General features: G+C 42.7%; 1 protein-coding gene across 1 annotated transcript in view; it reads left to right on the top strand.

Moving 5' to 3' along the window:
• Window positions 1-14,072, top strand: part of MBOAT1 (membrane bound O-acyltransferase domain containing 1) — a 115,354-nt gene that overhangs the window by 54,169 nt on the left and 47,113 nt on the right. The window contains exons 2-3 of the mRNA XM_040249899.1: window positions 12,708-12,853; window positions 13,724-13,801. Of these exons, the coding sequence (XP_040105833.1) occupies window positions 12,708-12,853; window positions 13,724-13,801 (224 nt within the window). The remainder of the gene's footprint in view (window positions 1-12,707; window positions 12,854-13,723; window positions 13,802-14,072) is intronic.

Here is a 14,072-nt window from a genome sequence, read left to right as displayed (position 1 = left end):
TGCCAACTTCCCACCTGCATGTGCAAGGAAAATGAGGTCTGTTTCATTCCTTGTCTTTGAGTCGAGGGTTTTTTATTGGGAAGTGTTACAGGCCAAATTATGTTCCTGCAAAAACCCAGTTCTGAAGGCCTAACTCCCAGATGGTTGGATGGCATCACTGATTCAATGGAGGTGAGTTTGAGCAAACTCCGGGAGGTGGTGAAGGACAGAGAAGTCTGGCGTGTTGCGGTCTGTGGGGTCGCAAAGATTCAGACATGACTGAGTGACTGAACAACAAACAGCCACCTCCAGTATCTTAGAACGCAACTGTATTTGGAGATGGTATCTTTCAAGAGGTCACTGAGTTAAATGAGGTCTTTCTTTTGGGTCCTAATCCAATGACAATGTCCTTATAAAAAGGAGGAAATTTGGGAAGACCCTCTGGGAGGGAGACGTCGGCCGTCTGCAAGCCAAGGAGAGAGGCCTCAGAAGAAACCAACCCTGCCGCCATCTTGAATTCGGGGCTTCCAGAATTGTGAGGCAACAAGTTCTGTTGCTGAAGCCCTCCAGGCTGTGATACTTTGACATGGCAACCCTAGCAAACTAATACAGGCAGCTACTGAATTCTCCCCCAGGTGATAGTATTTCTCGGCAGACTATTTGAAGGTGAAGAAGTGATATAGTGTCTTCAGTGGGAACTTAGGCCAGGTTTTAAATTCTGGCTCTGTTTGCTCACTGGCTTTGTGAATTCAGCCTTTGTTTTTTCTTTCCCTCCTGTATAAAGTGGGAGTAAGCTACTTCATAAAGTTGTGAAGCTGAAAGGACTTCATCTATATAAAGTTTATTACTGTGTCTGACACTTGGTAAGCACTCTAAAAAATAGTGTTGTTACAATGAGATAGAATATCAGTTAGGAGTTTGGTTATAAATTTGCACATTGATTATCACTTTTAAGTACTATTTGCTTACCTACAAGCTTGGAAAATAGCTTATCACAGATTTGAAGGCATTTCTTGCTGACCTCCCAGGGAGCTTGGAATTAAAGTATGACAAGGATGTCTTTGAAAGTGCAAAGTAGCTAAAGAGTATGGTACAGCCACTTTTTGTTTTTTGATACAGAAAGGAATTGCATTTTTTGCTCTCTTCCCCAGCCACATTCATTTGTAGGAGGCAATGCAAAAGAGCACTGTTTGTGAAAGAGGGACGGCTTGCCTTTAAATAAGGAATTGTTTAATTAGGTTGGTTTCATCTTGGGGCATATAAGGCAGTGCTGCTGAGAAAAACATTCCAGGCCTGAACAGCTGCCTTTGTCTCATTGGTGAGCCGCCGGTAAATCACTGTGGTAGGGAAATAATTCTGGATTGTTAATATTTGCTGTTTGTTAAAAATAGCCAGCTTGCATCTCTTCATTGGGAGGAAGGCAGTGTTTTGTGCTCCTGGCAAAGTTTGGGGGGTTTTTTGGGAACACAAATCCCCAAGAAATGCCTTTCAAGCAGCACATGAGAGCAGAAAGATCGAAAACTTCCATTGGAAGATTTCAGCTCATTGTGATTGAGCTTCCCTGTGGCTCAGCTGGTAAAGAATCCGCCTGCAGTGCAGGAGACCCTGGTTCCATCCCTGGGTTGGGAAGATCCCCTGGAGGAAGGCATGCAACCCACTCCAGTATTCTTGCCTGGAGAATCCCCAGGGACAGAGGAGCCTGGTGGGCTACAGTCCATGGGGTCAGAAGAGTCTTAACATGACTGAGCGACTAAGCACTAAGTGATGGGCCTTTGGTGAAATAAGTCAAACCCGTGGGCATGTTTGTTTTTTTTTTTTTTTTCTTTTTAATGGGAGGATGATTGTTTTACAATATTGTGTTAGTTTCTGCCATACATGACTCAGCCATAGGTATGTTGAACTCATATGTCTGTTGTGCCCTGGGAGGTGGGAGGGAGTTCATGTTTTATTTCCTTGCTGTGACTTTGAAATCTTGTGAGAGTGGTGGAAATTGAGCTCTTGCTGAATCCAGGTTGGGTTTGATCAAAACAGCTGCTCTATACCATTTCCTTCTGCAGAAGGGCCTGGGCAATCCTTTCATTGTGAAGGGCGTGTTGTTGGACATCACGAATGGAAATGCAGCTTGCTTTCCTGTTCTGGAGGGAGGGCATCAGCAGAAAAATAAAAGCTTGGCACACCTTCCTTTTAAATATGAACGTGTGAAAGTGTTAGTTGCTCAGTTGTGTCCGACTCTCTGCTACCACATGGACTGTAACCCGCCAGGCTCCTCTGTCCATGGGATTTCCCAGGCAAGAATACTGGAGTGGGTTGCCATCCCCTTCTCCAGGGGATCTTCCTGACTCAGGGATCAAACCTGGGTCTCCTGCATTGCTGGCAGATTCTTTAGTATCTGAAACCACCAGGGAAGGGTTTATTAAAAGTAAAGCTATCTATTTTCATCTTCTTTGCCCATCTACATGAGTAACTCCCGACATTTTGCTGCCTGTAAAAAGCACGTTTTTCTTTAAGATGAAGCTTTTTTCAAGTTAACTTCTGTTTATGCCTAATTCCTCCCTAAACTTGATATATATAGTAAGGGCTAATAAATGCAGCCCTGAGGATAGAGTAAGTAGAATTAAATAAGAATTGTCATGAGTTTAAGTGCCCTAATTGTGTGTGGTGTGTGTGTATGAGAAATTCCATATGGAAATTGCAATTATAAATTGGAAAAAAATTTACAAAGAATTTGCCAAGATTACTGCCATCCTGATAAAACAGCCATATTCAATTTTACATGTCTTTGCCTTTTCACATGCTATTATTTTTTAAAATATAGTTGTACGTGTCTATTCAGTTTTATCTTCTGCTTGTTATTAGTTATAGCAAATGTTTTTCATTTTATTATAGGTGCTTTGTAAGGCCCATTTTTAATACTGTTATACTGAACAGGTTTACCATTAATTATTATTTCTCTATTATCCTACATGTAGGTAGATTTTGCTTCATTTTGTCTTGTAAATAATATCTTGACTTTTGTTCGGCATTAAGCCTTTTATCATTCCAATGAATAAATTTCCAGGAGTTGGTCAAAAGTGTTACTTGTAGTAAATACTATCTACCATATTCCCCCTTTAAAAAAATTTTTTTTTCACTTTTTTTGGAGGCTAATTACTATACAATATTGTATTGGTTTTGTCATACATTGACATGACCATATTCCTTTTGAAAGGATTATAGTGCCAGAAGCATCCTTTTTTTCACATGTTAACCAGTGTCTTTACTAATTGTTGAACTTTTAGTTGGCTCCTTTTTGCCATTAGAAATAATATTGAGGTGTCTTTTTTGTGTGTGTGTATTAAAATTTTGGTGCACATTCTAATAGATAATTGTGGTTTTAAAATTTACAGTCACACAGACTGGATAGGAGGAGAGTTTGGGGGAGAATGGATACATGTTTATGATGTATAGTTGAGTCTCTCTGCTGCTTACCTGAAATTATCAAAACATTGTTAATCATCTATATTCCAATATAAAGCAAAATATTAAAGATTTACAGCCACAGACAGATGATACAAAAAAATAGAACTTTAAACATTTTTCCCTACTAAACTTAATTTAGTTTTCAAGCTGAATTGCCAGTTTTAGTCAGCTCACTTCCTGTTTAAGGCTGTGAAGGTTTGTCTCCCTCTACACCTGGGAATGAGTTGCAGGCTTTTGTGCTCTTGGCGGGCATTGGGTCCCTGTGCCATTGGGACTTTGCTGGCCTCTACTCCATCTTTGTGTTCCTCTAGAGTGCTTCTCTAGGCTTCCCTGGTGGCTCAGTGGGTGAAGCGTCTGCCTACAATGCCAGAGACCCGGGTTTGATCCCTGAGTCAGGAAGATCCCTTGGAGACGGAAATGGCAACCCACTCCAGTACTCTTGCCTGGAAGATCCCCTGGACTGAGAAGCCTGGTAGGCTGCAGTCCATGGGGTCACAAAGAGTTGGACATGACTGAGCGACTTTCCCTTTCCCAGAGTGCTTCTCTATACTGTTGGCCATCTTCACCAGCTGCATTGTGAGAAGCCAGGCAACCATCTCTTCTACTGTGATACCTGCATGCTTCCTCTAGGCTTTTCTAGGAATCCCATCCATTTAATGGTCTGAGCATCTTTCCTTTTACCCTTTTGTCCTGGTGTCTAAGTGCTGGTCCTGTGTGGTTTTGTGCTAAGTTGCTTCAGTCGTGTCCAACTCTTTGCGACCCTGTGGATTGTAGCCCACCAGGCTCCTCTGCCCATGGGATTCTTCAGGCAAGAATACTAGAGTGGGTTGCTATGCCCTCCTCCATGGGATCTTCTTGACCCAGGGATTGAACCCACGGTTCCTGCATTACAGGCAGATTCTTTACTGCTGAGCCACTGGGGAAGCCCCAAGTGCCATCTCAACCCCATGGAATCTCTCCTTCAGTCTGCTGGCCAAACACTTTTATCAACTTTTGTGCCAAAAAATAGCTCTTATATCATTAAGAGCTTTTCTCCCCTCTGGGATTCTGGTAAAACTCCATGCTTTAAATTCTTCAGTTTTGCTCTTCAGCTATGAAGATAAGCTTTCAGAATTAAAAAGGAAAAAGAAAAACTTTCCTAAGTTTCTGGAGACTGTTTTGACTTTCAGATTTATCTCTGCTCTAGGTTTAGAAAATGCTACTCAGGAACTGGAAAACCCAGGGATTGCCTCTCTCATCCTAGGCTGCATGGCCTATCCCTGGGGAAGAAAGGAATGTGGAGGGCTTGGGCTGCTGCTTGAATGATGGATGGGAAAAGGAATCAGTCCAAGGGCAACAATGAGACTGGGGAAGCCAGTTCTTAACAACACAGCAGTTTAGTGCTGTGACTTAACTGGGGACTGCGTGTTAGGTTTATCACACGCACAGTTTGTGTGTGGTTGTTGTTGTTCAGTTGCTAAGTTGTGTCCAACTCTTTGTGATACCATGGACTGCAGGGCACCAGGCTTCCCTGTCCTTCACTATCTCCCAGAGTTGGCTCAAACTCATGTCCATTGAGTCGGTAACGCCATCCAACCATCTCATGCTCTGTTGCCTCCTTCTCCTCCTGTGTTAATTTAGTGGATATAGAATAGTAGCAATAGTAAGTACTTGTCAGTACCAGGACTGTTTTGAGTGATCTACATTAACTTCTTCAGTCCTCAAAACAACTTGAGAAGGACAACTACTATTTTTTTTTTTTTGTCCATACCATGTGGCATGAGGGATCTTAGTTCCCTGACCAGGGATTGAACCCTGCATTGGGAGCTTGGAGTTTTAACCACTGGACCAATTGGGAAGTCCCTAGTACTACTGTTATTATCTCCACCACATGCACTAGGAGCCAAGATGAAATGAGCTTTGTAACTCTTCAGCCTGTAAGTGGTGAAGCTGGGTGTTGCAACCCAGTAAGACTGTTGTTGAGTCTCTAAGTTGTGTTTGACTCTTGTGACCCCATGGACTGTAGCCCATGAGCCCACCAGGCTCCTCTGTCCATGGAATTCTCCAGGCAAGAATACTGGAGTGGGTTGCCATTTCCTACTCCAGGAGATCTTCCAATCCCAAGGATCAAACTCGTGTCTCCATTGATGGGCGGATTCTTTACCACTGAGCCATCAGGGAGGCTCTGGTTCTATTCCTGGTCAGGGACTGGGAGGTGACAGGTACTTGATTTGATTATTATTGAAGGGAAATCCTTTTCTCTTGTATTCGTGACACTTTTGGCTTTCTTCTTTCAGGAGTTTGATCATTTCATAAAAGGTGGTTCTTTTCCTATTTAGAAAGGCATCATCTCTTTACTGTTTTGGTTTGTTCGTATATTAATATGTATTTCCTCACTAACTTAGTTGTTTCTCTGATGAGGATAAAGAAACCTTCATTTCAACTACTTGGAATCACTCGGGTTTAAAATCTGCATTATCTCAGGTCAGTGACTTGTTTTCCAGAGTTGTGTTATTTTTTTAAAATATTTTTTAATTTATTTGGCTGCAACGGATCTTAGTTGCGATACACGGGGTCTTCATTGCAGGATGTGGGGTTTAGCTCCCTGACCAGGGATCAAACCCAGGCCCCTTGCACTGGGAGCACAGAGTGTTAGCCACTGGACCACCAGGGAAGTCCTGGAGCTGTGTCATTTTAAAAACCTATTTATTATGAAAAAGGTTAAAGATAAAGGTGAACGTGGAGATATCAGTAGAGCAAACTTTTCATGTGCCCAACACACAGCCTCAACAGTTTTAAACTCACGGTCAGCCTTGTTTCATCTATACCAGGGTTCTTCACCTTAGCACTATTGACATTTTAGAGTGGAAAAGTCTTTGGATGGAAGGTTGTCCTGTGCCTTGTAGGATATTTACCAGGATCCCTAGCCTCTACCTACTAGATGCCAGTAGCACTACCCTCCCCGCTTCCTGCTTATGACAACCGGAAGTGCTCCCTGGGGAGCACACCCTCCCGAGTTGAGGGCCACTGACTTATACTCACTCCACTCTCCCTCCCTGTAAGATTATTTGGAAGTAGATCCCATAGACTGAATCAAACCCATTTGTGGATTTATTTCTGAAATGTAACATTATATATAAAAAATAACGTCCGGTTTTGTTAACCCTTCAGAGAAAGTGAAAGAAAGTGAAGTCGCTCAGTCATGTCCGACTCTTTGCGACCCAGTGGACTGTAGCCCACCAGGCTCCTCTGTCCATGGGATTCTCCAGGCAAGAATACTGGAGTGGGTTGCCATTTCCTTCTTTAGGAGATCTTCCTGACCCAGGGATTGAACCCAGGTCTCCTGCATTGCAGGCAGACGCTTTAACCTCTGAGCCACCAGGGAAGAAAGGAGCAAAGGTCTAATAATGTTCGTATATGAATCGTTGTCAGGTGGCCACTCTTGGCTGCAGAGATGGTCATAATTCCTACCAGCTACCAGTATTGATATGAACTAGGAAACACAAAGAAATGGATATTGTGCTCCAGCCTGTGCATATTTTTAAAACTGTAGTAATGTATATATGATACAGGGTTTCCCATTTTAAAGCATATAATACAATTCAGTGGCAGTAAGTACACTCACTCTAATAGTACACATGAAGCTATTACCAAATCATCCATCTCCAGAACTTTCTTCATCTTGTAAAACTGAAACTCCATACCCAGTCAGTAATAATCCTATTCTCTCCACCCCTCAGTTCCTGGCAAGCACCATTCTGCTTTCAGTCTTGATAAATTTTTTTTTCTAGGTACCTCATATGAAACGAAGTGAAAGTCACTCAGTCATGTCTGACTCTTTGCAACCCCATGGACTATATAGTTCATGGCATTCTCCAGGCCAGAATGCTGGAATGGGTAGCCTTTCCCTTCTCCAGGGATCTTCCCAACCCAGGGATCAAACCTAGGGTAGCCTTTCCCTTCTCCAGGGATCTTCCCAACCCAGGGATCAAACCTAGGTCTCCTGCATTGCACGTGGATTCTTTACCAGCTGCGCTACGAGGGAAGCCTGGTACCTCATATAAGTGGAATCAGATATTTGTCCTTCTGTGTCTGGATTATTTCACTTAGGATAATATCTTCAAGGTTTATCTGTGTTGTAGCATGTGTCAGAATTCCCCCCATTTTAAGGTTGAACAATCTTCCATCGTATGTATTTATACCACATTTTGCTTATCCATTCATCTGTTGATAGACATTCGGGTTGAATGTTGTGAACAGTGCTGCTCTAAACCTGGTGGGTAGACGTCTCTTCAGGACCCTGCTTTCAGTGCTTTGGGGTGCACGCCCAAAAGTGGAATTGCTCTATTATAATTTTTTGAAGAACCACCGTACTGTTTTCCATAGCAGCTGTACCATTTTTGATTCCCACCAGCAGTGTACAAGGATTCTAATTTCTCTAAATCCTTGCCAATGCTCATTATTTTGATTTTAAAATAATTACCATCCTAACGGGTGTGAAGTGGTATCTAACCGTGGTTCATCGTGTACCTTTTCGGATGTACCTCGAGTAATTGGAAAGTAATTCTGCTAGAACCTTCCTGCTAGAACCAAGTGCTGCCATTGTGTGTTTTCACTTCGCCTTAGAATAGTTTGCTCTGGAACCCTCCGCTAGCCATCTGAGGATTGGGCTAGAGACTCATTGCTGGGAAGAAGGTGGAGGGGTGGGTCGTGTTTGTGTATAGGGGGAAACTTTTAATCCATAGTGAAGTGTTGCATTTGGGCATCAAGAGTTCAGGGAGAAGATTCTGGTCAGATGTGGAATCAGAGACCATCAGGGCTGGAAGAGGCATGAAAGACCACTTCAAAAGGAATTGAAACCCAGAGCATGGAAGTCTCCGCTTCTTGACTTGAGGGTAGTGACAATGCCTTGCTCAATGTCCCCAGGATCCTATGGGTAGAGTCAACCAGTAAATGTTTGTGAAATTAACCCATGAATTACCTAAGGCCACCCAGTTGACCTTTTAGTGGCAGAACTAGGGCATTCAGTTGGTCACACATGCTGTTACATTGACTGTTATAACAAATAGCAGATAGATCCCATGGCCAAGTGAGTCGTCTTCTCTTTTTCAGTCCCTAGGGTAACAAAGTCAGATGTGATTTTCCCACAGTGAGGCCTGCTCTTCCTTGGAGATAGATTTAGAGGGGTCTTGAAGACAAGCAACCCAGCTCAGGAGACTTGAGGTTGGCTGAGTGATGGATGCCAGGCTTTGATCACTCTTAAATCTATTTCACTTCATCCTTGCCCCCAACTCGCACAGTGCAACCTCCCCTGTCCTGTGTTTTGTGTTTTTCATTCTGGAAAAGTCCAGCTCATAATGGGTGCCTCTGTAGGACTCTATTCTCCTAAACCAAGTTGTCTCCATCCTGCTTGCACAGAAGAATCACCTGAACGCTTTGAAAAGTCCTGTTGCCAGGCCATCTGCATCAGAATGGTTGAGGATAGGGCCTAGGCAACAGTATTTTTAAATGTTCATAACATTCCTCAGTTTTCATTTATTTCCTGATTGTCCATCTGAATCGCATCCCACCTTAACCGTGAACTTCTCATTTACTTTGGGTGTAAAGGGCACACAGTGTTAACGTCATTTTACAATTACTTGTGGGCTATCTGTTCTGTTGCCAGGTAGACTATAAGCTTCTGCAGGCAGAGATGATGCCTGCCTTCTCCTCCAGCCCAGTGGCTCTCAAGCTTGAGTGTGCATCACAGTCTTTTGGGGGTGCGTGATAAATGCAGATCGCTGGGCCCACCCTGGAAATATCTCATGGGTCAGGGATGGGACCTTGAGAGTGTGTGCTTCTAACAGGTTTGCAGGTGAGGCTGCTGGGCTGGGGCCATACTTCTGAGAACTGCTGTTCTAGCCCCTGAGGGTGAGTGAAAGTCGCTCAGTCGTGTCCGACTCTCTGTGACCCCATGGACTGTACAGCCTGTGGAATTCTCTGGGCCAGAATACTGGAGTGGGTAGCCTTTCTGAATCACTCCTCATGGCCTGGGATGCTCAGTGATTACCTGCCAGCCAGAAAGAATGGAGCAGATTTCTCCTTGTTTGCACTTCTGAGTCACTATGTTCCACTGTGGACTGGTCCCTGGGCTGAGAGAATGAAGGAACGCGTGATTGATCACCTACAGATGATCAGAACTTTGACTTTCTAGTTGCTAGTTCCTTTACATTCAGAACCTCGCTTAGACAGTTATTTTCTGTTTGCATGTGCATGAGGTTTTTTTTCTTTGAAGATTTTTTTTTTTTAAACTTTTATTTATTTATTTCTGGCTGAGCTGGGTCTTCCTTGTGGTGAGTAGGCTTCTCTAGTTGTGGCAAGGCATTAGTCACCCTGATGCATGTGGGATCTTAGTTCCTCGACCAGGAATCGAACCTGTATCCCCTTCATTGGAAGGCGGATTCTTAACCACTGGACCACCAAGGAAGTCCCCGAAGATTTTTTTTTTTTTTGATGTGGACTATTTTTTAAAGTCTTTATTGAATTTGTTTTAATATTGCTTCTGTTTTATGTTTTGGTTTCTTGGCCCTGAGACATGTGGGATCTTAGCTCTCTGACCAGGGATCAAACCCGCACCCTGTGCATTGGAAGGTGAAATCTTAACCACTGGACTGCTAGGGAAGTCCCTATGTGTGAGTTGTTGGCTGTACATTTAGTCTATAAAGAGATATGACCATATCACACAGGAGAGGATCAAACTTCACCTCCTCTCTGTCTTTCAAGGTAGAGAGGGACGGTGAGACAGTAGTGGGAACACGTTTTTGGAAAGACTGGTGGAGAATGATCTCCAAATAGAGCAGAAACTCAGCACAGTCAATTCAAAAAAAAAAAATTATCTGAAAGTATTTCCTATGAATTATAAGGACTGTTCTTGTTTTCTTTTATTGTGAAAACAGCTAAGCTGGAATGGAGCTGATGTCACCTACCTCCAGCCCTACCATGGAGCATAATAACCCTGATGAGTTTCACTAACAGCCACAGTTTTTTTGTAATGTAAAAAACTGTCAAGGCTGAAGTTGATGATTTATTCAGATACTATATCCTTGATCCCTTCTAAAAGCAAACTGATGCTGAAATTTTCATTCTGAATACTCTGAAAAGTCTAAAGTGCTTTTCTAGGGTTAATTTAATGGTTAAGCCTTTCAATATATTTTGTGTCAAGTCCCTTGCTCTTTCCTAAGGGTATCAGTTCAGTTTAGTTTAGTTGCTCAGTTGTGTCCGACTCTTTGCGACCCCATGAACCCCAGGGCCAGGCTTCCCTGTCCATCTCCAAGTCCCGGAATTTACTCAAACTCGTGTCCATTGAGTTGGTGATGCCATCTAACCATCTCATCCTGTGTCGTCCCCTTCTCCTCCTGCCTTCAGTCTTTCCTAGCATCAAGGTCTTTTCAAATGAGTCAGTTCTTCACATCAGGCAGTCAAAATATTGGAGTTTCAGCATCAGTCCTTGCAATGAATATTCAGGACTGATCTCCTTTAGGATAGACTGGTTTAAACTCCTTGCAGTCCAAGAGATTCTCAAGAGTCTTCTCCAACACCACACTTCAAAAGCATCAATTCTTCGACACTCAGCTTTCTTTATAGTCCAACTTTCACATCCATACATGACTACTGGAAAAATCATTGCTTTGACTAGATGTACCTTTGTTGGCAAAGTAATATCTGCTTTTTAATATTCTGTCTAGGTTGGTCATAACTTTTCTTCCAAGGAGCAAGTGTCTTTTAGTTTCATGGCTGCAGTCACCATCTACAGTGATTTTGGAGCCCAAAAAAATAGTCTCTTACTGTTTCCACTGTTTCCCCATCTATTTGCCATGAAGTGATGGGACCGGATGCCATGATCTTAGTTTTCTGAATGTTGAGCTTTAAGCCAACTTTTTCACTTTCATTAAGAGGCTTTTTAGTTCCACTTCACTTTCTGCCATAAGAGTGGTGTCATCTGCATATCTGAGGTTATTGATATTTCTCCCAGCAATCTTGATTCCAGCTTGTGCTTCATCCAGCTCAGCGTTTCTCGTGATGTACTCTGCATACCTAAGGGTATCAGGAAAGTATAAATATTTTATAGTTTCTTTTAGGTAAAATATTTTTGAGAGAGAGGTCATTGGGATTTTTCTAAGGAAATATAGTGCCTATTTTACATAACTAGATAGTCTTGATATTGAAAGTTTAATACAGGGCTGTCTCTTTTTCTGAGCATCACTGGAGTACCCCCTTGGATTTGGGCAATCTCTTATTTGGTGTTAATTTAAAATGAGAAAAATTAGCTCAGAACACAGCTGATGAGGGACTTCTCTGCTTAAGACTTCACTCCCTGCAGCAGGTTGCAGGTCTGATCCCTGGTCAGGGAGCTAAGATCCCATATACCTCAGGGCCAAAAAACCAAAACACAAAGCAGAAGCAATATTATAACAAGTTCAATAAAGACTTAAAAAAAATGGTCCATATTAAAAAAAAAAAAATCTTAAAAGCCTCCTCAAACCAGCTGATGATTGTTTTGGAGAAGCATTTGCTTTCTTAGGTACCAGTGAGGGAAAAGGCTTCCCTTGATAGCTCAGCTGGTAAAGAATCTGCCTGCAATGCAGGAGACTCCGGTTTGATTCCTAGGTCAGGAAGATCTGCTGGAGAAGGGATAGGCTACCCACTCCAGTATTCTTGGGCTTCTCTTATGGCTCAGCTGGTAAAGAAATCTGCCTTCAATGTGGGAGACCTGGGTTCGATCCCTGGGTTGGGAAGATCCCCTGGGGAAGGGAAAGGCTACCCACTCCAGTATTCTGGCCTGGAGAATTCCATGGCCTGTGTAGTCCATGGGGTTGCAAAGAGTTGGACACAACTGAGCAACTTTTACTTCACTGCACTGTGAGGGAAGCCTCAAGGATTTGATTCATCTGCATCTCAAAAAGAATATGTTCTTTATCGTAGGATAATGCTAAGGGCTGGGGGTAGGGAAGAGGCTCAGCAAAATGACCTCACAGTCAACTAAGGCTCTTTCCAATAAAAAGTCTCCAGTTTGTCGGTGGGAAAGCAACTTTGCCTCATCTCAAAGGATTGGAGAAGAAACTTTTGGGTTGGTCACTTCTTCTACCAGATGAGGGTATGGTTATCTTTCAACCTCCTCCAAACGAGTGCTCTACCGAGCAAAACACCCATGTCTGAGAGACATCTTGATGTAGAATCTGCAAGAAGGAGGGAAAGAAAATCCACACATAGGCCAAACAGCAAAGGTTCTGATTCTCACTTTCCCCGTCCAGGTGAATTTTGTGGCCTGCCAGCTCTTCGCTTTGTGTGCAGCTTTCTGGTTCCGCCTCTACTTGAGTCCTGGGAAAACCAGTCCTGATGTCCGGCATGCATTTGCCACCATTTTTGGCGTCTATTTTGTCATCTTTTGTTTTGGCTGGTGAGTATGAACCTCCTACATTCTAAATGTTTATCATTTGAGTGTTTTGTGGAGATATTCTTGGCATTTCCCAGACACTAAGGAAGGAAAAAAAATGACATTTACTCTTATTGTAAAATAATGGGGATATTGCAGAAATTTCCAGAAACTTAAACCAATAAATTGACTCTAATAGAAGTTAATTCAGTGAATTTTTCTTAAAATTAGACTTCTGCTGATCTCACCCAGGGTCATGTAAATGGAATGCTCTAAGGTTAAATTTTCCCAGCAAGGAACTTTTCCTAACTGTTATAGCTATTGGTGTTTTTCTTGCATCACTGCTGGAGATACTGGCATTAACCTGCACTTAGAGTAGAAGAATAGTTTTAGGGCCAGTCTTCGGGAATGTGTCCTTCTTTAGCAGGGAAAGCCTTTTCTCTACTAGGTAAGCTGGGCAGATCTCCTGGAAGGGATACTTCTTGGGGAAGAAGTTCTAGAACATTTCTAGAAGTTCAACTTGAGGGAATTTATTCAGAGTAGTAGCTTATGGCTCCTCCTCCTCCAATGAAAATTTGAGAAAGGATGATGAGTATTCTGAATCACCCCCAGCTCAAAGTGTTGGTGTCTGGGTCAGCTCAGTTTTGGTCTTGATACTTTAAAGTTAGAAAGAACTCTCTTCTCTGCAGCTGGAGATCTATGTCATGACTTCCTGGTGTCATTTCAAGGTATCTTACTTGCATAGAATGAAAATACTTGATTTATTTTCTCTTAAATAAACATGAGTTGACTGATCACTTGCTTTTCGGTGGGAGTGGAGGTGGAGACAGCCAAGAGGTATGTTAATATGAAATACATTCGGTGTCCTGCCTTTCTCCCCACGATGTCCTGCAGGTATTCTGTGCATCTGTTTGTGCTGGTGTTAATGTGCTATGGAATTATGGTCACTGCAAGCATATCCAATATTCACAGGTAAGACCCTGGGGATGAACAATGCAAGGTGAGGTTGTTCATGATCTTTGAAATCTGTTTCCAGGATGAAGGGATGCCTTCTCCCTTAGCCATGCGTGGTATATCCTAAGTTCTCTGGGATATCTGAAGGGAAGGATGGAAAACCTTAAATTCTGGGGGTCTTCGGAGAAAGCTGTTTGAAAAAAAAAAAAAGTGTGATTCAAACTAGGATTCAGGGGAAAGAGAGTTTATCAGAATTAGGCAGCCTTATTTGTCATGGCACCAACCTGGA

Source organism: Oryx dammah, unplaced genomic scaffold (assembly GCF_014754425.2).
Source record: "Oryx dammah isolate SB20612 unplaced genomic scaffold, SCBI_Odam_1.1 HiC_scaffold_11, whole genome shotgun sequence".
Classification (NCBI taxonomy): domain Eukaryota; kingdom Metazoa; phylum Chordata; class Mammalia; order Artiodactyla; family Bovidae; genus Oryx; species Oryx dammah.
Note: the sequence above shows the minus strand (reverse complement) of the source record. Positions and strands in the feature narration are given on the sequence as shown.